The sequence below is a fragment of the Schistocerca nitens genome, chromosome 12, assembly GCF_023898315.1.
Source record: "Schistocerca nitens isolate TAMUIC-IGC-003100 chromosome 12, iqSchNite1.1, whole genome shotgun sequence".
NCBI classification, from domain to species: Eukaryota; Metazoa; Arthropoda; class Insecta; order Orthoptera; family Acrididae; genus Schistocerca; species Schistocerca nitens.
In genome coordinates this window covers 192,619,399-192,645,881 of record NC_064625.1, presented here as the reverse complement: position 1 = coordinate 192,645,881, position 26,483 = coordinate 192,619,399, and the positions used below count along the sequence as shown (strand labels likewise).

Here is a 26,483-nt window from a genome sequence, read left to right as displayed (position 1 = left end):
ACGCTGAAATGGTCGCACGAAGTGCACGTCAGTGCCACCAGTTTGAGTAACTATCTTTACCGCGTCACCACCTGCATCACACTCCCTGTCCCTATCGAGACTATTCCCAGCTGCACTCACAATCACTACGTGATCCTCTTTTGTAAAATTCCTACATACCTCCCCTACATTAACAGTCACCTGAGCCAATCCTGCACTAGGCTTCACAATGCCGGTGACCCGTTACTCACCCCCCGACACTTCCTGCAACTGCCAGCTCGTACCTCCGCCGTGCGAATTATCTGACAGGAAGAAGGAGGTTCTGCTGCTAGAATTTGCGACTGACTCAGACTCTCGAACTGCTGAAGACTTCTGCATGTTTCCTACACCTACAGTTACGAGAGGCTGCAAGAGACATCCACTAAACACACAGTTGGTAAAATCTATCAGTTATACACAAAGTACAACTGTCCGAATATTTCCTCCTCCTAGCTGCCTCCTTACCGACTGCCATTTCTCATTCCTAGTGCCCTTTACACTCCTCAACCTATCTAGTCCTTCCTTTGTGTTTTGTAAATGTGCTCTTCAGCATAACAGGCAGTTATCTGGGGGCAAGTCAGTTTAAAATCACACACATTTCCGTGCACTCGTCACCGATCGGCTGTAGGTCCGCAATAGTCGAGTTACGACCTACAGTTATTCTGAAAATTTTGGTCAAATGGACCCGTACCGTGCTCCGGACAGTTGTTTTCCTTTCTCTTATATTTGATCGAAGCTAGTCCTCAATCATTTATGTCATACACCTGTGGCTGTGCAAATAAGGATTTCGTACAATGTACACATTTGCGGTACCTGTCACGGTGAAATGTCATCCGCTACCAGAGATACATTTCACGAGGAAAGCCTCACCGGACCGGGATCCGAACCTGCACCTCCTGCTTGCTAGACAGATGCTGGCTCACCTCCCTTCAGACTGAAATTCTGAATTTATCCACACACTACTGAGATAGACCCCTGCTCATTACACCCGTAAACTGAGAACTAGGTCTGTCGGGAAGCGTGATAGGGTAGTCCGTGAAGCTGGAACGGCTACTGTGACCGGGTGCCTCAGTGGTCACAGCATTTGCCGAGTGAGCAGGAGACCCGGGTCAAATCCCGGTCCGGCACAAATTTTCCCACTGATGTAAATAACACTAGCAGCTAAATGTCATTAATTCATTTGTGTCCTCTTGCAGTCTTCAAGGGTTGCAGGAGGAAAAGCTTACGGGCGGTTCTACAGTTGTAAAGGGGACTCAAGTTTTGATGAGGAAACTCTCGAGTTACTGTCTGTGGAAATGTACCATTTTGATGTGAATTTAGTTTTAATATCAGATCACTTCCAAACCTTCCACTCGACGGCACACAAACAAACCGAGGAGAGGGCAGTGCCATCACTTCTATTGTAATTATGATACTGCTTACCATTTCCCTCCAAACACAACAATGCCTGTGAGAAACTGGTATGTTTTGCAACTGGAATGGTTGACTGCGTTTCTTCACAGATTTCTCCACACACTACTTTTCAGGAGGACATTTTTGTCACACAGAAGAGGACCCGACGGCGAGTGCCCGTATCTCCACTGCGTGCGTACCGTGAAGCGGGTTACTTCAAAGTCGTCCGAGCTTCACACTTATTTCACATTGAAACAGCAAATTTCTAGACTTAGTAGACAAAGTTTGGATGAAGAATCTAAGTCTCCTCCACAACCCTCAGAAGTCTGTAATGAGAATTAAGACACCGCCATGTATACTTTTTCTTTTTCTTTCCTAATGAAATATGAATACAAACAGTCAAGCAAAAGTGTTAACACTCTGGAATCTCTCTCTCTCTCTCTCTCTCTCTCTCTCTCTCTCTCTCTCTCTCTCACACACACACACACACACACACACAACCACACACAAACTCACTATGTTCACTGAATACTCACTACATTCTTTCCTGCGATGTAAGCCTTCAAATTACTTTGGAAGAAATTCAGGATGGGAGTAGGGAAATCAGAGAAATCATCTGCGACAGGCACATTGGATGAAAGCTGCCAACTTATTTTTTCTTTACGAAAATGGTACTTGTGGTGATTACTTGTGGCATGTATCCTAAATACAACTATATGTTTCAAATATTGGGGCTGTCGACTGACTGTGTGCAGAGCTACGAGTGTCTGTAAAAAATATTGCAACAAGTTTGAGTCAAACATAAGTGCAGAGACATTAACTGATTGGAGTATTGTGTTAATTCCTGTAAATATTGTGCACTAATTTTTGATCAAAACATTATTGTTTGTTTATAATTAGGAGTAAATGAGGCCACTCACCAAATACCAGGAGTGTTGAGTTTTCAACAGATCACACAAAAAGAGGAGGAAAAACTTGCTACTTCTGGTAAGACATCCTTCTGTGAGTTAGAGAACACTCTCACTCACACAGTGTCAGCTGCATACACAATTGAACTGTGTGTCCAGCCTGCAGAGAGGAGAATGTGTGTGTGTGTACACTATAGCTCACGAAAGGATCTCTCCTCTAAACGGTTACAAAGTTTTACTACTTGTACTGACATAAAGGTTATTACTGTTTGCTGTTGTACTGACAAAGGCTATTACTGTTTGTTCAGCCTCTCTAGCCTCCTGCAGGGCTGGATCTTTGTCACGCATAACACTAGTTACGTGACTTTGTTGTGACTTCCATTGTCACCTATTCCGTGGATCTGACCCACTAATGTGTTAGGAAAGTCTAATGTTAAATGTCTAAAATCTGTCAGTTATTTACATTATACGAATATCTTTTATTTACATCGACTGTAATGTTTGCACGAGTACATCCGAAAGCTTTATTATGTTTCTGTGCTTTATGAGATGTTTAATATCAGCAAGATGACTTGACCTGTGATTACTATTCTTCCACAAACATCTATGTGGTGACCTACATTTTTAAATATGTGCTATATTTTCATATGTTTTCGATATAATTACTTCACTTTAATGTAATGCTGCTACTCATACCTGTACCTATTATCTACACCTATGTGCTATTCTACACTTTTTACTTTTCACAATGGTTCTGATAGCTTACCAATTTTCGTTTTTCATTGACCTCTGGTACAACTGGCTTGTACTCTTACAGTAAAAATTTTTATTGTTTTTATGTTTAGAGTGAATGTTTTGTTTAACACATTGCAGTAACTTTCAACACTGAAAGCATGAAGCAGCATTAGTGGTATCTTTGCCTCAATTTCACTTCGCAACAAACATCTGTGGTCAGATTTATTTACAATTAGCAGATGATCGGTTATAATAGGACACACCATCTGTTGTGCAAAAATACCTGACTTTATACATTTCTGCCAGTGTTTCTTCCATGACTGCATTACTTTCACAAAATAAAGAACAAAGATAATTGGTGCATGTTCAGTAGTTCAGATGGGGCAGTACTTTCATGGATAGACATATTGATACGATATGTTGTTGTTGTGGTCTTCAGTCCAGAGACTGGTTTGGTGCTGCTCTCCATGCTACTCTGCTACTCTATCCTGTGCAAGCCTCATCATATCCAAGTAACTACTGCAACCTACATCCTTCTGAATCTGTTTAGTGTATTCATCTCTTGGTCTCCCACTACGATTTTTACCTTCCACACTTCCCTCCAATACTAAATTTGTGATCCCTTGATGCCTCAGAACGTGTCCTACCAATCGATCCCTTCTTCTAGTCAAGTTGTGCCACAAATTCCTCTTCTACCCAATTCTATTCAGTACATCCTCATTAGTTACATGATCTATCCATCTAATCTTCAGAATTCTTCTGTAGTGCCACATTTCGAAAGCTTCTATTCTCTTTTATTGTCAATGTTTCACTTCCATACATGCCTATACTCCACACAAATACTTTCAGGAAGGACTTTCTGACACTTAAATTTGTACTAGATGTTAACAAATTTCTCTAAGTCAGATACGTTTTCCTTGTCATAGTCAGTTTACATTTTAAAACTATATCCTCTTTACTCTAACCCTCGTCAGTTATTTTGCTCCCCAAATAACAATACTCATTTCCTCATCTAATACCCTCAGCATCACCCAATTTAATTTGACCACATTCCATAAACCTCATTTTGCTTTTAGTGATGTTCATCTTGTATCCTCCTTTCAAGACGCTGTCCATTCAATTCAGTTGCTCTTCTAGGTCCTTTGCTGTCTCTTACGGAATTACAATGCCGTCAGCACATCTCAAAGCTTTTATTTCTTCTCTGTGGATTATAATTCCTACTCCAAATTTTTCGTTTGTTTCCTTTACTGCTTGCTCAAAATACAGATTGAATAACATGGGGGATGGGCCACAACCCTGTCTCACTCCCTTCTCAACCACTGCTTCCCTATCATGCCCCTTGACTCTTACAACTGCAATCTGGTTTCTGTACAAATTGTAAATAGCCTTTCGCTCCCTGTATTTTGCCCCTGCCACCTTCAGAACCTGAAAGACAGTATTACAGTCAACATTGTCAAAATCTTTCTGTAAGTCTACAAATGCCAAAATGTAGGTATGCCTTTCCTTAATCTTTCTTCTAAGATAAGTCTTAAGGTCAGTATTGCCTCACGTGTTCCAATATTTCTACGGAATCCAAACTAATCTTCCCCGAGGTCAGCTTCTACCACTTTTTCCATTCGTCTGTAAAGAATTCGTGTTAGTATTTTACAGCTGTGACTTATTAAACTGATAGTTCGGTAATTTTCACATCTGTCATCACCTGCTTTCTTTGGGATTGGAATTATTATATTCTTCTTGAAGTCTGATGGTATTTCGCCTGTCTCATACATCTTGCTCACCAGATGGTAGAGTTTTGTCAGAACTGGCTCTCCCAAGGCCGTCAGTAGTTCTAATGGAACGTTGTCTACTCCCGGGGCCTTGTTTCGACTCAGGTCTTTCAGTGCTCCATCAAACTCTTCATGCCGTATTGTAGCTCCCATTTCATCTTCATCTACATCCTCTTCCATTTCCATAATATTGTCCTCAAGTACATCGCCCTTGTATAGACCCTCTATATACTCCTTCCACCTTTCTGCTTTCCCTTCTTTGCTTAGAACTGGGTTTCCATCTGAGCTCTTGATATTTGTACAAGTGGTTCTCTTTTCTCCAAAGGTCTCTTTAATTTTCCTATAGGCGGTATCTACCTTACACCTAGTGAGATAAGCCACTACATCCTTACATTTGTCCTCTAGCCATACCTGCTTAGCCATTTTGCACTTCCTGTCGATCTGATTTTTGAGACATTTGTATTCCTTTTTGGCTGCTTCATTTACTGCATTTTTATATCTTCTCCTTTCATCAATTAAATTCAATATTTCTTCTGTTACCCAAGGATTTCTACTAGCCCTCGTCTTTTTACCTACTTGATCCTCTGCTGCCTTCACTACTTCATCCCTCAGAGCTACCCGTTCTTCTTCTACTGTATTTCTTTCCCCCATTCTTGTCAACTGTTCCCTTATGCTCTCCCTGAAACTCTGTACAACCTGTGGTTATTTCAGTTTATCCAGGTCCCATCTCCTTAAATTCCCACCTTTTTGCAGTTTCTTCAGTTTTAATCTACAGTTCATAACTAATAGATTGTGGTCAGAGTCCACATCTGTCCCTGGAAATGTCTTACAATTTAAAATCTGGTTCCTAAATCTCTGTCTTACCATTATATAATCTATCTGAAACCTTTTAGTATCTCGAGGATTCTTCCATGTATACAACATTCTTTCATGATTCTTAAACCAAGTGTTAGCTATGATTAAGTTATGCTCTGTGCATAACTCTACCAGGCGGTTTCCTCTTTCATTTCTTAGCCCCAATCCATATTCACCTACTATGTTTCCTTCTCTTCCTTTTTCTACTCTCGAATTCCAGTCACCCACAACTATTAAATTTTCGTCTCCCTTCACTACCTGAATAATTTCTTTTATTTCATCATACATTTCATCAATTTCTTCATCATCTGCAGAGCTAGTTACTACTGTAGCAGGCGTGGGCTTCGTGTCTATCTTGGCCACAACAATGTGTTCACTATGCTGTTTGTAGTAGCTTACCCGCACTCCTATTCTTTTATTCATAATGAAACCTACTCCTGCATTTCCCCTATTTGATTTTGTATTTATAACCCTGTATTCACCTGCCACCCAACTTCACTAATTCCCACTATATCTAACTTTAACCTGTCCATTTCCCTTTTTAAATTTTCTAACCTACCTGCCCGATTACGGCATCTGACATTCCACACTCCGATCCGTAGAATGCCAGTTTTCTTTTTCCTGATAATGACGTCCTCTTGAGTAGTCCCTGCCCGGAGATCCGAATGGGGGACTATTTTACCTCCAGAATATTTTATCCAAGAGAACGCCCTCATCATTTAACCATACAGTACAGCTGCATGCCCTTGGGAAAAATTACGGCTGTAGTTTCCTCTTGCTTTCAGCCGTTCGCAGTACCAGCACAGCAAGGCCATTTTGGCTAGTGTTACAAGGCCAGATCAGTCAGTCATCCAGACTGTTGCCCCTGCAACTACTGAAAAGGCTGCTGACCCTCTTCAGGAACCACACGTTTGTCTGGCCTCCCAACAGATACCCCTCCGTTGTGGTCACAACTACCGTACGACTCTCTGTATCACTGAGGCACGGAAGCCTCCCCACCAATGACAAGGTCCACGGTTCTTGGGGGAGATGATATGTTTGTTATGTTATGTTATGTTATGTGAATAATATTTGGTCTTTTGTCAGTATTAGCTTGTATCATCTCACATATAAGTGATTGTACTTTAAGCATTTATGGCCGTTTCACATTTCCAATTTGTACAATCGCGTTTTGGCATATATAATTGTACTATGTGGTTGACAAAATCTTTGTCAATATATCTCTTTTTTGTAAATATTTCAGTATTTTATCATTATATTTTACCTCACATTGTATGTCATTTCTTCTTCTCATTTTTATTTTCACTGTATCTTTTCGCATAGAGGGCGGGTTTGCTTTGCAGCGCCCCCTTACGGTTTCTCATTGTCATAGTCAATTCTCGATGTATCACTTTATGTTTGACTTCTGCCTAAGACAGTGTTACTACTCAGGGCACATATTCGTTGAAAGGTAAATTTGTACGTGCATTTTAAATAGTTTAATGCATCTATATACATTTAATTGGTTTTACGTTGCTTTATGTATATTTATTCATTTGGTCACTGTTAGTAATTATTTTTATTTTTATTCTCGTATTTGTAGCACCGATGATGGCTGTGAATCAATTGAAATCGATTTTCAAAAGTAAATAAAGAAAACACGATTTTGTGACCGGTTGCTGCTTACTCGGTAATTTTACGGTTTACAGTCGCTGCACAACTCGGGAACCACACGGAGCCCACCACTCACAAGATCTCGCACTGTGACATCACGCCCAGACAGTCGACCACACCCTTTCACAGGAGCTACGTCAGAGTGGCTGTAAACTCCCACTTTAAGTTCATCAGAATTAGTGGGTCACAGTGTCTGTCGTTTGCTTGTGAGATTCTAAAAATCGACAACGAATTTTGTCTGTCGAAGTGCGACATTTAATTTGGATACACTATAGACAGGAACAGATATGCTCTAAAGTTCCATCCTAACAAGTTTCGTACCTTTCGAGAGCTGATTCGGTAACATCAAAAAACCATTATCATTAAACTAATAAAACTATTAAAATAAATTGTCAGATAGCACACTCGGTACTCGGACCACCTGTCTGTCGACCACAGTCGAGCGACGGCCGTTCGTGTGGAGAAACGGCTCACAGGCAGTGGTGCCCACACAGTGGTCGCAGCTAAATGGCGTACTGCACGGCTGCTTCCACAGGTGGCCCTGCCTCTGATGTCTGTGACAGGACTGGAGTACTTTGTAGTGGGAGGAATTATGAGGCAGGTCTCATATCTAGGTCTATTAGAGGAATACCAGTGGACCTGTGTGAAACTTCCACACTTTTACAGTTCTAAATAATGACAGTATTTGGAATTAGTGTAATGGCTGGGATAAGGATAGTTGTGGGAATGAAGAGAACATATTTAAAAATGAAGCGAATGACGTGAAATAATAATCGGGAATTTATGATACATTTTTGTAAGAGGAAATATCAGAAAGTAACACACAATAATGTTACCACCAAAAAGTTTAATAGCTAACAAAACAAAAAAAAATCACAAATCAATTAGCATCTTTTACCTACTTTTTTACACAGTCACCGACGTACTCGACACATTTCTTCCGTCGTGGTACCGGTTTCGATATCCCCTGTTCGTAGAAGTCTGTTCGGTCAGAGTATAGCCACCTGTGGACTGCCGATTTCACTTCTGTATCTGTCGCAAAGCATTGCCTGGCCAGTAATTTCTTCACAGGACCAAACAGATGCGAGGTCCACACTGTGTGGTGGTTTCTGGAGCACCTCCGACCCAAATTTGGCACAAACAAGAGCGGCAATGTGGGGGCGAGCACTGTCACGAAGAAGTCTGACACGGTCAGCATTGATGTCGGGATGTCTGTCACGAAAGGGCACGGCGCAATTAAACCGAAGTTTTAATGTAGAAGATGGCGTAATATTCTGGATCGGAAACAAAGTGCAAAAGTTTTGTTTTTCTGTGTATAAAAGCAGCCACATACCATCCGACAAACGTTACTCGATGATCGCTAAGTAAAAAGGTGGCAATAGAAAGGAATAGCACAGAAAATATGTCGCAAACAGTGCCAATAATTGCTTAAAACGTGCTGTAACATACAATAAATAAGATTAAAAAACCCCACTGACGATGTCGATATTTGTCGCCGAAACTAGTTTGGGATAATAAAGAAATAAACGAATAACAAGGTGTTTCGCATCGAGGCGGACTCAATTTTCTAATATTACTGCGTGTCTCTAACCCTTGTCACAGTGAGCCTACACCAGAAATCCAGCACAATCTCCAGCCTGCCGCAAAACCCCTTCCCTGAGTCATCTCCCTCCTCATCCACACCACTTCCCTCTCTCCTTCCCTGTGCATGCGGCCCCAATCGTACTACTACACGATTTTGCCTGCCACAAATTCCTCTCGGGCCAAGCTCTTCGACTCGAGAGTGCCACTCGCACCCCGTTTCATCGATTATAGGGTGTATCGTACGTAATGGCTTACGTGCGTGCAGTTGAAAATATGTGATACTAGAAACAGAAAAGTCTAGTAAACGTGAGCTGTAAAACTCGTACCTTTTGAACTAAGAGGACTTGTTCATTTTCACTGCTGTGAAACACATCTTTTCTACTGAATACGTGAGCACGGATCTTAAGGTACGCATTTTAGAGTCCGTGTTTCGTAGACTTTTCTGCATCTAGTATCCCGTACTTTCAACTGTGTGTAATTACACAATTAGTTACAATGCACCCTGAATTTGTCATTTGTTTGGCAGTCTCTGTCTTCCCCTATAGTTTTTACCCACTAGTACTGTGGAAATCATTCTCCAACGTTTTTACACGTCGTGTCATCCCGTCCTTTCTTCTCGTCAGTGTTTTCCGTATGTTCTTTTCTTTACTTGTACTGTGGACAACTTCCTCACTCTTTATTGGTCACATAATTTTCAACATCCTTCTATAGAGTCACATCTCAAACACTTTGGATCTCTTCCCTTCCTGGTTTTTCCCGCAGTCCACAATTCACTACCACCCAGTCCTGTATTTCAGACATATATTCCCGAAAATTTCTTTGTAATATTTTAGCCAATTTTGTCGTATATTTTTGTTTATTATGGCAAAATCGATTTTCGGTAACTTAGTGACCATCTTCAGTGCTGTAATATATAACTTAAATTAGTAAGCACTGGTGTCAATAAGCTTACGGCGATCTCAGTCTATGTGATCGCCGTAAGCTTATTGACACCAGTGCTTACTAATTTAAGTTATATATTACAGCACTGAAGATGGTCACTAAGTGACCGAAAATCGATTTTGCCATAATAAACAAAAATATACAACCAATGCTGTCTATCCTTCCAAGTATACCCATTATCTGGTCGTAGTGCACAGGACACTATGGAGTCGCCAATCAATAATTTTAGCCAATGGTTGATACTAGCAGACTTCTTCTGATGATGAATACCCTCTATGTTAGTCTACTCTTTATTTTTCCCAGGCTTTGCCCATCACATGTTTTTTGTTCCAAGGTAGCACATTCCTTAATTTTGTCTACTTTGTGGTCACCAATTTTAATGTTCAGTTTATCACTAATATCATTTCTACTACTCCTCATCATTTTCATCTTTCTACAATTTACTCTCAAGGCACATTTGCCATTCATTACACTGTTCATTCCTGTCAACAGCTCCTATAATTCCTCTTCACTTTCACTGAGGATAGCAATTCTGTCAGTGAATATTATCCACGACATCCTTTCGACTTAAATTTTAACCCCACTCCGGTACCTTTTCTTTTATTTCCACTATTGCCTCTTCAATGCTGAAGGTTGAAAAGTAGGGGCAAAAGAGTACATACCTCTCTTACACCCTTTTTAATCTGAGTGCTTTGCTCTTGTTCTTCCTTCTCACTGCTCCCTCTTTGTTCTTGTACATATTGTATATTATGTGTTATGCTATTTCTTACTTCTATTGTGTTCCAAATTTAGAACATAACCATTTTGCATTGTCAAACACTTTTTCCAGGTCAACAGATCCTACAAAAATTTGTTTATTTTTCTTATGTCTAGCTTCCATTATGTCACAACTGCCTATCTACTGCTTTTATCTTTCTGAAAGTCGAGCTGATTCTCATCAGACACGTACTCAATTTTCTTTTGCACTCTCCCGTATTCTATTCTCGTCAGCAACTTCGACGTGTGAACCGTTATACTGACTCTGCGATAGTTCTCGCACTTGTCTGTCCTCACTATATTTCCTACTGTGTGGGTGATATTTTTCCAGAGAGTTGGGTGGTTTGTCTCCAAACTCTGAGATTCTACGCACCAACTCGAATAACGGCTCAGTCGCCACTTCCAAAAATAATTTCAAAAAATTCAGAGAAGTGTTATCTACCCCTTCTGCCTTATTTGACAGCAAGCAATCTGAAGTTCTAAGGAGTTCTAACTAATACTGGATCTGCTACGTATTTCACACCGACTACCATTCTTCTTCATTCCCATCATCAGTGATACGTGCTGTCACTGTACTCTTTACACATATTCACTCTCTTCTCTACATATAACAGTGGAATTCCCATTGTTGCACTCTTAATATTGACAGCCTTGCTTTTAATTTCATCAAAGATTGTTTTGACTTTTCTATCTGCAGAATCAGTCCTTCCAACATCCATTTCTTTTTTGATTTCTCCACATTTTTCCTGCAGCCATAATTCCTCGGCTTCCGTGCCCTTCCTATTTATTTTGTTCTTAGTGATTTGTATTGTTATATTCCTATATTTGCCTAGGTATTTTTGTATCACCTCCTTTTGTCAATTAATTTAAGTATTTCTTATGTCACACAAGGTTTCCTCACATTCATCTTCCTTATACCTGTCCAACTTTTGTCATTGCTCTTTTTAGAGGTTTCCATTCCGCTTCAACTGAACTGCCTACTGTGGTAACTAGAACCTCAGAAAGCTTTAAAGGTACATCAGTCATCAGGATGTCAGTGTCCCACTTCTTTAGGCATCGATTCCTCTGTGTGATCAAACTTCAGCTCGCTCCTCGTTGTTACTTAACTGGGTTCTTAGTCTGTATGTGCTCCTGGGTGCACCCTACAATCTAATATCTTTTTTCAGAATCTAACAGTGGAAACACCAGTTTGGAATATCAACAATATATGGAAAAGGATAGATTGCTACTCACCATAAAGACGATACGTTGAGTTGCAGACAGGACTGTTACAATTTAGCTTTTGGCCAAAGCCTTCTTCAAAAAAGAATAGAAAACACACACACAATTCATTCACACAAGCAAGCACACACACACACACACACACACACACACACACACACACACACACACACACACACAACCGCCAGCTCTAGCAGCTCGGTCGGGAATGCATGTGTTGCATATGAATGAATTTATGTGTGTGTGTGTGTGTGTGTGTGTGTGTGTGTGTGTGAGAGAGAGAGAGAGAGAGAGAGAGAGAGAGAGAGAGAGAGATTGTGTTTTTCCTTTCCTCTTCTAAAGAAGATTTTGGCCTACGGCTAAACCTTAATAGTCTTTTCACTGTGCCTGTCTGCATCTCATGTCATCTTTACAGTGAGTAGCAATCTATCCTTTCCCTTATATTGATAATTTCAGTAGGTGTAGTTCCATCTCTGCCCAACAAGCTACCTTCCTCAGTGACGACAACTGTCTCGTGTACGGTTCCGTAAGTACCTCCGTCCACTTCAAACCTACCACCCGACGAAGAAGCTCCATTACGAAAGATGCCACCAATTCTATACTAAGAAATCCCTTACGTATAGCCTAGCCATCTGTGGCTTTACCACCTGCAGTGCCAAGCAGACTCTCTTTAAACGAGCTCAGAGTCTCATCGAAGCCTTCACAGACCGAAATTGACCTCACCACCCAGTCCAGAAACAGATCCCTTGCACTTTCTCTCCCCAGTCACCTAGCAGTCACCACAAACCCACTGACTGGCCACAAAGGAGCAGATCACTTTGTGACTAGTGCCATCCAGGACTGGAACAAGTGAATCACCACCAGGGTTAGGACTGTCTCTCGTGTCCCGAAATGAGGAATGTCCTCCTCACTATCTCCCCCGACCCCCCTACAGTAGTATGCCACAGCTCATCTGACATACGCGATATCTCTGTCTGTTCCTACTCCACCCTCGATCCTAAATCCTAAACCCTACACGCGAGACCTGTTCCGCACTTCCTATCACTAACGACTACTCCGGTTCTGTGTCAGATGTTTCCCACCTCGTCAAAATCTGAGCGACCTGTGGTAGCAGCCGTGTCGGCTGTGTACTTACCCGCAACTACTGTGTGACATTTCTGGTCTTACACGAAATCACTTAGTGTATCTGAGGCTTTCGTCCGGTCACTCGGTGCCAGTCTGGTGTGGCAGTTGAAGATAGCAAATGAAAATGGAAGTTTTAAATTTTACGTGTACGAAATCGTTAACACGAGAGAATCGTACAGACGTACCGTCGTTCGAACACTGCACGGAGCCCGATACGGACGACATAGTAATAAGTACCTCTTGTGTAAAGAAACAACTGAAAGAGTTGCAAACAAATAAGTCACAAGGTTTGGACGAAATTGTGATTCGGTATTACAAAGAGTAGTGCGAAGTCCTACTTGACTGTAAAAAAATGCAGGTGACTCCTGCATACAAGAAGGGTAAAAGAATTGACTCACAAAATTAGACACCAATATCCTTAACATTGGTTTGCTCCAGAATTCTTGAACATGTTCTGAGCTCTAACATAATAAATTTCCTAGGGACTGAAAATTCGTGTCCACAAATCAACTCAGTTTTAAAAAGCATCGCACGTGTGAAACTCGGCTCGTCCTTTTCTCACGTGCTGTACTGCAAACTGTAGATGAAGGGCACCGGGCAGATCCCATATTTCTAGATTTTCGAAAAGCATTTCACTCAGTACCCCACTGCAGACTCTTCCCCGATACGTGAGTGGCTCAAAAGACATTTTAAATTATAGAAATCGTGAGTGTTCATCAGAGACGAAGGTACTGTCGGGAGTGCCCCAGGGAAGTGCGACGGGCCTTATATATATATATATATATATATATATATATATATATATATATATATATATATATATATATATATATATATGGTTATAATAGAGGGAAACATTCCACGTAGGAAAAATATATCTAAAAACAAAGATGATGTGACTTACCAAATGAAAGTGCTGGCAGGTCGACAGACACACAAACGAACACAAACATACATACAAAATTCAAGCTTTCGCTACAAACTGTTGCCTCATCAGGAAAGAGGGAAGGAGAGGGAAAGACAAAAGGATGTGGGTTTTAGGGGAGAGGGTAAGGAGTCATTCCAATCCCGGGAGCGGAAAGACTTACCTTAGGGGGAAAAAAGGACGGGTATACACTCGCACACGCACACATATCCATCCACACATATACACACACAAGCAGACATCTCACAAGCAGACATATTTAAAGCACGGAAGTGGAAATAAAGTGAAAGTTATTAGAACTGGCCGAAATGGTTGTTTAATACGTGAAAGCAGCTGTTATTGAACTAGAAACGGTGGATTTTATAGCAGCGGTAGTGTTGAAAGCGGAAAATAAAATTTTTTGGTTATGGTTTGGAAGTGGGTTACGTATTATTGAGTATAATTTAAAAAATATATATATATAAATATGTCTGCTTGTGAGATGTCTGCTTGTGTCTGTATATGTGTGGATGGATATGTGTGTGTGTGCGAGTGTATACCCGTCCTTTTTTCCCCCTAAGGTAAGTCCTTCCGCTCCCGGGATTGGAATGACTCCTTACCCTCTCCCCTAAAACCCACATCCTTTTGTCTTTCCCTCTCCTTCCCTCTTTCCTGATGAAGCAACAGTTTCTTGCGAAAGCTTGAATTTTGTATGTATGTTTGTGTGTCTGTCGACCTGCCAGCACTTTCATTTGGTAAGTCACATCATCTTTGTTTTTTTTATATATATATATATATATATATATATAAGACGAGGTGGGCAGCAACCTGCCGTCATTTGCCAGTGATGTCGAGGTGTACAGCAATGTGTCGTCACTGAGTGACTGCAGGAGAAGACGAGATGACTCGGACGGAATTTCTAGTTGGTGTGATGAATGACAGCTAGCCCTAAATGTAGGAAAATGTAAGTTTATGTGAACGAGTAGCAAAAACTAATCCGTAATGTTCGGATGTAGCATTAGTAGTGTCCTGTCTGACACAGCCACATCGTTTAAATATCTGTGTGTAACACTGCAAAGTGGTACAAAATGGAACGAGCGGGTAAGATTTGTGGTAGGTAAGGTGAACGGTCGACTTTCCATTTATTGGGAGAATTTTAGAAAAGTACGATTCGTCAGCAAAGGAGACTGCATATAGGGCACTAGTGCGACCTAGTCTGTAGTACTGCTCGAGAGTTTGGGATCTGCAGTAGGTCGTACATTTTTCCCTCAGACCGTCTGCAAGTGGAGCAGGACAGGAAATGCCTAGTAGTGGTACAGGCTACGGTGGCTTGCAGAGTGCGAATGTACGGTCAGCATTCTGCGTAGGCGCCAACCTGACGAGTCGTCTGTCCACGCAAACGGCCACCGTCCGACTGTGGCCGAGAGACGGCGGCCGTACGGCTGACGAGAGTCGCACCCGGTACGGTGCGCTCGACTTCGGTGGCTGCTTCGCGGCCCGTGCCCTCGGGATTTTTACCTGAACTGCGTAGGTAGGAACTCGATTAGGAACGTATCTACCATTCCTGTGACTCCCCTAGCCCGACCGCTGCCAGTCCCCGGCCTCCACCGTCCCGTAGCCTCTACGGTGCCCTCGCCCCGGCCTCTACACACTTTCTATCCCTCCGGAGTACCTGCGTATTCCTTTCTCTCCTATCCCATTTTAATAGACTGCATCTCCAATGCATTAAGCACTCACACGAAATGTTTATGTTCACCACTTAACTTACTTAAATGCCAAAGGAGCAACTCCAGGCGGTAGTCGAATAGGGATCGATATCCTGAGTTGCTGCAAGTTCTTCAGCTTTCCCAGGGCAGTGAACGCCTCTCTCGGTATACTGTGGGCCATCTCAAAGTCGTCATCCTCGCAGAGTTCCAGACGTTCCAACTCGGTGCAGGCCTCCAGCAACGGTGGGACACAGCTGTGCAACAACAGAAATGGGGTCTTTCGGAATTATTCGTTTCCCGTCACATTTCCGAAGACAAAGAAACGGAGTACTCTATCTTATAACTCTAAATTAATAGTTCTTATACTGTATTTGTAACAACATGTTCAACTGTCACTATCACATCATTTGCTACTGAAATCATTACTATTAGTGTCAAATTAATTTTCACAGAAAGTATACCCATCAGGGATGAATTATATTAATATACGTTAGACGTAATGGTGAGAGTCGAGGCCCCAGGTATTAACACATTCAGTTGGTGATGAAATAGTATTTTCAGAGTAAGCTTTTAATACTGCTAAGGCTTCAAAATACAGTACACAGCCCTTTTTCTTTTTTTTGTCTTTTCACAAACTGAGCATTTCATATTTATTTATTGTGTGTATATGATGACCATTAAGTCAGTGTTGCCAGCTGTTGCTTGCTCCTGTAATTCAATAAAATAAGTAAAACAAAAAATTCTTTTACAACATTGTGCTGTTAAATGATTAATGACATATATAGGCACAAATGTTCGTGAGAACATACTGCTGAAATGAAAATCTTTGTATAAGACATCTTCATAAACAACACATAGGTTCTTAAAGCTGGTGTTTAGTCTAGTTTAAACTTCCGGGCTGAGAAGCTGAGGTCAGTATATAAAACTGTTCTCTGGCTCTTTGTCTCCTGTTTTGGGAGACATCTTCAGAAGTAAATGGTAGGCTGCCGGTATTGCCCGTCGACGAGTGCCCGTCAGTCGATCGGACACCTACGTGTATTTAGAGCCAGTGTGGAGCATCTCTTCTATGTTGCCTGTGAGTTGTTGTCTCGTGTGCAAAAACAGTCATTTCGAAAGACTACATTGCCTTAATGACCTCTTGTCAAAGTACAGGGTTTACTCAAAAGGGGGCAGCAGATATCTAGAATTAACTACAAAAGATACAAACACAATTCCAGTGATCCTAGACAGAGAAAAGTTAAAAGTTCTGAACAGTCTGTGCAGAAGTTTAGCTAAAGCCGCAGTGGTATTGTTACATGTTTATAGGAATTACCATTTATGTGCTGAAATTAGGAAAATTTGAGTCCAGAGGATAACCTGAGTGTGGAAAATCTCCACATTAGTCTATTCACTGAGAGCTGGGATGAAACAGAAACAGTTTCACGTGACTACGCACGACCTGTTCCAGCGAAAACAGAGTGTCGAAAATCCTTCGTGCACACTGTCCACGTGGCTGTTGGGCTGACATCGCACTGAAGCACACGTCGCTTGTGAAAAACCTTATATTTCAATATTGGCTTACAATGTAATGCAAGAAGACATAAAAACCCGACAGGTGGCATAGCAGATTCAAACACAAGTGATTTTGGTTACAATAATGTTAAAGGAACAATAAAACTAATTCTGTCGAAGTTGAACAGCTTTGATTCAAGTTTATAACAAAACACTCTTTTCTCTCTATTATAATGCAGTCTAATTTCCACATTTGAGATCAAACTTTTTCCATCACATGTAAGACACATTTGTTTCACTCTTCTGCAGTCACTGCTTGTTTTAATAGTTCTTTAACTTCTGACATTTTGTGTGTTCTGTCTTTTTCTGCAACACAGCCTTTGATTTTGGCCCAAACTACCTCGATGGTTTTTAATTCACAACGGAATGGAGGAATTTGAAGAAAAGTTTTCCCTGCTCCATCAGCCATTTCATCCACTGCTTATTATTTGTGCACTACTCTCTTCTTTTTCAACAATTTTCAGTAATTCTTTCTTCAATACCCCATCTTCAATAACAATATTTTTAGATTTTAGTTATTCCGGTATATCTCGCTTATTGGCATTCAGATTAGGTACTTTTTATTTTGACTAAAGTTCAGTCTTGATCACACCATTTATGTTTCAATGATATACTGCTATAAAGAATATTGCTATGAAAACTACAGTTAAAGTAAGACGATTCTGCAGCATCCAACAAAGACGCAATTGTGATATAGGCGACTCGGTATAATAGATATATACCACAACTCCAAGGACTTTCACATCTTTGATGTAACTGACACTCTAATAGTATTAAGGTTGCCCATAGAGGGCACAACTATTACACATCGTAGTTTACTGTTTTTATCTAAAATATAAATAAGCTGTACACATACTAACTATCTGTTAATCAGACATTTTAAATGAATCAGTTTTATGTTATTAGTGTATTTCCTACTTTTATACTTTGACGATGGCGTCATATTATGAACGCTGATTGGCAGTTGTGAAGTAGTGTGAGAGGAAGTAGGCGGAGCCTCTGCATATTTGAGCTCACGCTCAGCACTCGTAACCATCAGTTAACTTTGTAGCAGCTGAGGAGCTCCGCCTACCATCCTAAGGAAGCCACGAGTATAATTAATTTTATTTTATCTTGTTAAATTTTGACGTCATTAGACACTTTCATTTTATTTAAAGATTGGTTTCTAGTATTTCCTAAAATTAATCCACAGGTCTGATGATGGTTATGTAAAAATAACCGAAACTGGTTACCTATATCATTGAAACATAAATAGTGTGATCAAGACTGAACTTTAGTCAAAATATAATAATCTATCGATCACTGTATTCCAAAAATGTTTACCAAAAAAATAGGTAATTTTTGTTTTTGACAAGAATAGCACGGCACGTTATCGAGAATAGTAACTTCTTTTTGCTGAAGTAGAAGAAAAAGTCTTCAAACTACTTCTCGAATGTACTGTTGCGCATCTCCTCACAGTAGCCTCCACTTTTCTTGGGCCCGTCTCGGATTTGAAAGTTCACACACTGCCTCTGACAAAACCTGCTTTGCTCCCAACGTGTGTGATAATCAGGCTTTTACCTTTACCTGTTTCCAGTGGATAATCCACAGAGAAATGCTCGTTTAGAGGATTTTACGGACTTACGCACCCAGACATTACTTCAGGTACGTCGTGTGTTTGGCCGTGTCTCGTACAAACAATAGATGGGTCTTCCTTCATCTCTTAACAATTTAATCATTTGTAGGTGACACTGCCTCCACGAAATCATCTCCGTCTATTAGCACGCTACTGCATCCACACCGAACGTATTTAAAATTCATTTCTTTTAAAAATTTATAATATGTAGTTATACGGAAGTTGCTCAAATCTGGATTTTTAATCACGGCCACAAGCCACTTTGTCAGTTGTTAGTGATCTGTTAGAAACTTTCAGAAAGTGTTGGCGACTTCGACAGAACTGCGATACGAAGGAAATTTTTTGTGTCACGATTTTTCTTTCTTGGGAGACTTTGAAGAGTGTAAAAACCGAGTAACACCTGTAGATACAATTTTTTTTTAAAACAGTATTGTTCACTGACTGCTCCGGATACAACAGCTCCATTTTACACAGATTAAGAGCCACGTGCTCCTCCACAGAAGTTAGCGACTTCTTCTTCGATCACTTCTCAGTCAGAGTCAAATCTGACACGTCGGCCTCGATCACCGTCTCCGCAGAGGACAACGTAACAAGTTTACTCCTATGTGATACTAATAGAAACAAAGGAATAGCTACTACGTGACCACAAAAATAATGAATGAGGACGTGATTACAACAATCACTGACACTCACACACGAATAATCAAACACTGGGCTTTCAAACGAGACGAACTTTACAATCAGACTCTAAGATCGGACACTAATGACTTACAATCGCAACGGACGTGGCCAAACTGAGCGAGTGTGCCCCGTATTGCTCACCCCTCGGTGGCAGTGCTGCGGTCACGCGCACCGTCGTGTTCGCAGGCCGTCTGTCGTTTCAGTGAATGGAGTGCAGTACTGGAGTACTTGCGAGAGTCGACCGGAGGTGTCGGCAGCCGCTCCTACGGTAACTTCCCGACCGACTGCTGTAGTTCGGTTAGGGCCCGATCAGTTTATCAGTTCACCACTCGGTAGGCTCACACATTCTTAATTTGAGAACACAGTGATTGCAGTAAGCTCGAATTATGTGTTACAGTGTGAAGTTTTTGTTCCTGCTCGAAATCTGTCGTTCTGTCCCGGTCGATAACAGAGATCGTGAGTCATTTTTTATAATTTTTTTTCCCAGATGTTACATTTATTTCACTTAGATATTACCGCACTGTTTGAAAGTCGGCACGATCCACCGGCATTGCAAATACGTGTGCTCACCGAGTATTTTTATGAACATTATTTTCACAATGTTTACATTCTATCTGCATGTGTCGGAGTGAATAATTTTTTTATAGTTTCTGTGTCTCTCTGCGTGATGCTTACTAATGAATCAATGATAGTCCAGGACACAATGATTCCTGATAACAGTTAATTGTCAACAGTCATTAATTTATCAGTGGAAATAAAATAAAAAGTATGTCAAGGAACTGCAGTATACCGAATTTCGAGACACAAGTGGCGGGGCCAACTTGTGATATCTGTCTACATACTGTGGTAAATTCCACAAAGCAAATATATTTCCAACAAATGTTTCACAACGAAGCTACATAGTATGTTTAAATAACTAAGGTATCTGCTCCAGTACAAGCTTCCACAATAACGTGAACAGTTCCTTTGTACACAAGTTGCTAAGTGCCTCATAATGTTACTGCTTTCTCTTTGGGTGATAATAATGTGCACCGACAAGTTGAAGAGGAAAGAATTTATGGTAAAATATTATAGACATAAATAGAAAAAGTAATGGATCCAGAATGGTGCCCTGAGGGATACATGTTTCAAAAACTTCTTCATCCGTAGGCTGTGTGTCTACGCGATGAATCATTAGCAGCATTTCTTAAATTATAAGTGCTCATTTTGAAATGACACATTCTGCCTGTTAATTTCACTACGAAATGTGCAGAATAATTTTCACGGAAAACTCTGAACCCAAAATGTGCGGGTAAGGCCAGTCTGCCAGGTATTGTCGTATTGCACAGAACTGAACTGGGTACAATTTTTAAATACAGTGGCTCAAACAGTGGCACAGTGACTTACGAACGGAAGTAATTCTGTACCAAACTGACGAAAGCTGACCTGCAGCTTTTTTAAAGGTATCGTAACAATATTTAGCTATCTACATAACAATCTGCATTTAATAGCCCTTTATACGTACGCGAGAAGAAATATGCCAAAAGTCCACTTACCGTAATGAGAAAGGCGCAGATTACACCGCGTACGGTGAAGATATCGAATACACGGGAAGCACACTCGTCAACCGAAAGTAAGTTCGAGTAGAAGTCAGAAAATCTTACGAGGACGGGTAATAACACTCACCTCGTCCCAGCCATCGCCCACTTTATGCGTATCGACCTGAGGGTGTTCCTCTTGGCTCCCAGAAAGTACTTCAGGTCTTCCATATCGATATACGTAAACCCAAAGTCGACCTCGGCCAGTTGCGGGCACCCGTCGACCAGAGGTCGCACCAGACAAGGTTCCTGGGTAGAGCTACGATCGAATTCCTTGTATTCCGGCTCCAGATTCAGCACGCGGAGGTTGTGCAGCTGCGACAGGGCCTCCGAGCACCTTTCAGACTGCAGCAGTTTGTACGGTGCCGTCAGTGTGTGAATTCTGGTGCACTTCTCCACCAAGGTCTTCAGTACCTGCAACCGAACGATTCCCCTTCTGTACAAACACCTACAAAGAAAGCAATGGTAAACCTCAAGAAGAAAGAAACTCCGTTACCGGTAAACAGACGCTTTCTGTCTTTTCTGAGGCACATAATAAAATTCCAGTGACAGAAGATGCACAGCAGCAAGACAGACGAACAAAGTAAGTCAGTATTAGTGGCGAACAGAAGGACGAGGACGAGGACGACGACGTGCGGTCTGTCGGGAGCTCGACTGCGCGGTCAATAGCACCTGCACAGAGTCCCAATTTTTACACGGTCCAATTTTTTCACAATCCAATGTAGCCACTGCCACGAATGATGATAACGGTAGTGAAATGACGAGGAAAGCACAATCACCCAGTCCCCGGGGAGAGAAAATCTCCAACCCGACCGGCAATCGAACCCGGGACCCCGCGATCCGGAGGCAGCGACGCTAGCCACTAGACCCCGAGCTGCAGCTCCCACGTCGTCCACACTCACTGGGCCAGCTGAGAGACGGCTGGTGGTCACTACGAACAGGCTACCACCTCACCCGGCAAATCCTCGAGGAGTCGGTCCGTACTGTCAGTGTCGCAGCTGCTTCCGACCGCCCCGGTTCTTTTCCGGTCCGACCAAATTCTCTGTTCGAATGACCTACGTCGCACGACGACTGAATTTGCCCTCGTTTTCTTGTTCTTAACTGACTGTGTACCTTCCCACTAATCGTACACAGATCGGAACAAAATTTCTATTGGGAAAAAGTTCAAAGCAGGAGGAGAATCTATATACATCTGCACTGACAGCAATAACTGGAAGAAATGCTTAGTGAATGAAAAGTTTATTTTGGCTCGATGACAGTTTACGTAATGGTTTTTAGCTTTAGTATCAAACCAATATAACTAACCAAAATGAATCCCTTAAAGAAACAAACTTACATATGTAAAATAGCTCCAGATGTCTGATTATTTTACAAAATGTGTTAACATGTTAAATGTCAGACATTAAGGATGGAAGGAAGAAAAAGTTTTGGAAAAGTTTGAATTTATGTTTGAACTTTGTCAGAACTTCTCGATTTCTGAAAAACATTCGATTCGGTACCAGACCTACCCTTATCGTCAAAAGTTCGATCGTTTGGGGAATCGAGTGAAATTTGTACCTGGATTGAGGACTTTTGGGTGGGGAGGGAACAGCGTGTTATCTCAGATGGAGAATCGTAATTAGATGTAGAAGTAACTTCGGGTGTGTGCCAGAGAAGTGTGTTGGGAAACTTCCTCTTCGTGTTGTGTACTAATAACCTTGTGGGCAATTTTAATAGTAACCTCATATTTTCTGCAAATAATGCAATTATCTATAATGAAGTATTACCTGCAAGTAGCTGCATAAATATTCAGTCACATGTTGATAAGCTTTCAACGTGGTGCAAAGATTGCCAGCTTGCTTTAAATGTTCAGAAATATAAAATTGTGCACACCCCAAAAAGTGAAAAAATGTAGTATCCCGTGACTATAATATCGACGAGTCAAAGTTGGAATCGGCCAACTCATTTAAATACCTGGGCGTATCATTTTGTAGGGACGTTAAAAGGAATGATCTCATAGATTTACACTCCTGGAAATGGAAAAAAGAACACATTGACACTGGTGTGTCAGACCCACCATACTTGCTCCGGACACTGCGAGAGGGCTGTACAAGCAATGATCACACGCACGGCACAGCGGACACACCAGGACCCGCGGTGTTGGCCGTCGAATGGCGCTAGCTGCGCAGCATTTGTGCACCCCTGCCGTCAGTGTCAGCCAGTTTGCCGTGGCATACGGAGCTCCATCGCAGTCTTTAACACTGGTAGCATGCCGCGACAGCGTGGACGTGAACCGTATGTGCAGTTGACGGACTTTGAGCGAGGGCGTATAGTGGGCATGCGGGAGGCCGGGTGGATGTACCGCCGAATTGCTCAACACGTGGGGCGTGAGGTCTCCACAGTACATCGATGGGAGACGTGTCGTCTTCAGCGATGAGAGTCGCTTCTGCCTTGGTGCCAATGATGGTCGTATGCGTGTTTGGCGCCGTGCAGGTGAGCGCCACAATCAGGACTGCATACGACCGAGGCACACAGGGCCAACACCCGGCATCATGGTGTGGGGAGCGATCTCCTACACTGGCCGTACACCACTGGTGATCGTCGAGGGGACACTGAATAGTGCACGGTACATCCAAACCGTCATCGAACCCATCGTTCTACCATTCCTAGACCGGCAAGGGAACTTGCTGTTCCAACAGGACAATGCACGTCCACATGTATCCCATGCCACCCAACGTGCTCTAGAAGGTGTAAGTCAACTACCCTGGCCAGCAAGAGCTCCGGATCTGTCCCCCATTGAGCATGTTTGGGACTGGATGAAGCGTCGTCTCACGCGGTCTGCACATCCGGCACGAACGCTGGTCCAACTGAGGCGCCAGGTGGAAATGGCATGGCAAGCCGTTCCACAGGACTACATCCAGCATCTCTACGATCGTCTCCATGGGAGAATAGCAGCCTGCATTGCTGCGAAAGGTGGATATACACTGTACTAGTGCCGACATTGTGCATGCTCTGTTGCCTGTGTCTATGTGCCTGTGGTTCTGTCAGTGTGATCATGTGATGTATCTGACCCCAGGAATGTGTCAATAAAGTTTCCCCTTCCTGGGACAATGAATTTACGGGGTTCTTATTTCAATTTCCATGAGTGTAGTACCAAATAGCACTAATACGGGATATTGAATGCATGCAGAGAAGGGCAGCACAAACGGTCACAGATTTAATTTGACACATGGAAAAGTGTTAAGGAGATGCAGAAGAAATTGAACTGTCAGACTCTTGAAGATAGATGTAAACTATCTTGAGAAAGTCTACTAGCAAAGTTTCAAGAACTGACTTTAAATGATTACTCTACAAATATACTACAAACCCCTACATATCTGTCACATGGAGATCACAAATTAAGATTAGAATAATTATAGCACACACAAAGGCATTCAAACAATCATTTTTGCCACACTCCATACGTAACTGCAACAGAAGAAACCCTAATAATTGGTACAACGGGACGTACCCTCTGCCGTGCACTTCACGGTGGTTTGCAGAGTACGACTAGATTAGATGTAGGTGTAGAATTAGAAGTAGAAGTTATTATGTGCTCTCATTATGAAATATAGGATGAGTATAGTCTGGGATGAGTTATTCTGCCTCAACACATATACACAGTTTCTAAGTCTCGTACCGGTTCCATCCCCCCCAGGGGCCTCGCCACTCTTAGGCCACCACAGGGCCCCAGCTTTTGCCACACCTTTTCCCTTTCATTCTGCGTGTCTGTCCTCTCATTATTCGTTTCCCCTCTCTCGGGAAGCATCACTGGGATGTTTTTTGAAGTGTGTTCCGCATTTTCAGTAGCCGATATCAGAACAGTCCAATGTTTTTCATTCCTTTTTGCTTTCTCCGTTCCCGTTCTCCTGTCCTTCCTCCGCTTCAGTGTTAGAGGTTCCTCCTTTTCTTATTCCTCACTTTGCGCTCCCGAAGGCCGGCCCGTGCGTCCGACACGCAACGGGTGACCGGGTAACGCACAATTCGTAGCCCCAGTCCGACAGGTGGGGTTCGCACGTACCCCCCTCCCCCGGTACGGACCCAGCCCGGGGAGGGGTAATTGCCCGTGCTGCTACCTTCCCAAATTGGCAATCGGTCCCCTCGTCAGGTGTTCGGGAGGTGCGAACAATCACCCGAGCTGGGTGCGCCCCCTCTGAGGGAGGTCAGCAGTCGGAAGGAGTGTGCCGTCAGAGGCGCTGGCAACCGCGGGGGATTTTCTCACCACTAGCCGATCGTCTCTTTGCAGACGACATCTACCGAACGTAAATGGAACGGGGCTAAAGATTCGGTGACCCTCTGCACTGCAGTTCCTCATCATTTTACAACTGGAGACGGTCTGTCCTTTATCTACGGTAAATACATTTACTATTCAGACTTACTTTACTTTTTCGTGTCCGGAAACTACAATTTGTTTGCGCAGTATTGGGCAATGTCCAATGCTTCTTCTTTAGCCAGCCACAGATTGTCGAGGGTGCATCTGTGGGGGCAGGCAGGGCACTGTAGGAGATGTTCCGTGTCCTGTCGAGTGCCGCAGTCGCATTTGTCGTCATTTTCGTCCGACAAACCCCATTTGATCAGATTAGATTTCACAGGAGCCACCCCAGTTCTGATGCAGTTAAGCATTCTCCAGGTTTTCCAATCACCAGAAATGCCGCTCGGTGAGTCCTCCCTTAGTGGATAGTAGATGGGGGGCTCATCTAAGGTGCAACTTAGGAAACGGCGTCTGGATTTGAGTCTGCTGGGGCACACTCTAGGCCAAATATTGAGTGACGGGCATCAAAGGTTTGTTTTAGCTTCTCGGTATGTTCACGGGCTTTCCTACGTGAGTCAGGGTTTGTGAAACCTGCAGCCCTGTGAAGATTTTCTGTCGGGGTTGGTTTCGTGCAGCCTGTCACTATCCTGCACGTTTCATTCAAGCTAATATCTACCTTTTTTGGGTGGGCGGATCTGCACCATACCGGGCAGGCATATTCGGCAGTTGAGAAGCACGAAGCTCGGGTTGGGTTGTTTTGGGGGAAGAGACCAAAACAGCGAGGTCATCGGTCTCATCGGATTAGGGAAGGATTGGGAAGGAAGTCGGCCGTGCCCTTTGAAAGGAACCATCCCATCATTTGCCTGGAGCGATTCAGGGAAATTACGGAAAACCTAAATCAGGATGGCCGGACGCAGGATTGAACCGTCGTCCTCCCGAATGCGAGTCCAGTGTGCTAACCACTGCGCGACCTCGCTCGCTTTAAGCACGAAGCTTGGGCTGAAGTTCTGACCACAGTAGGTTTGGCACCCCATTTGCTATTGGACAGCTTTCTTATTAGGGAATTTCGTGCTTCTACTATTTTGCGTGTTTTTTCGCAATGATATTTGTATGTCAATGTTTTGTCCAGCACGACACCAAGGTAGGTGGGAGTATCTGTGTGTTCTAGTAATGTCCCATCCCAGGTAACATTGAGCCTGTATTTTGCCTGCCTCGAGTTCAGAT

General features: G+C 42.5%; 1 protein-coding gene across 1 annotated transcript in view; it reads right to left on the bottom strand.

Moving 5' to 3' along the window:
* The window catches only part of LOC126215358 (uncharacterized), a 121,399-nt gene that overhangs the window by 34,750 nt on the left and 60,166 nt on the right, over window positions 1-26,483 (bottom strand). The window contains exons 4-5 of the mRNA XM_049942049.1: window positions 21,078-21,403; window positions 15,628-15,819 (exon numbers count right to left, since the gene is read on the bottom strand). Coding sequence (XP_049798006.1) covers window positions 15,628-15,819; window positions 21,078-21,403 — 518 coding nt within the window. The remainder of the gene's footprint in view (window positions 1-15,627; window positions 15,820-21,077; window positions 21,404-26,483) is intronic.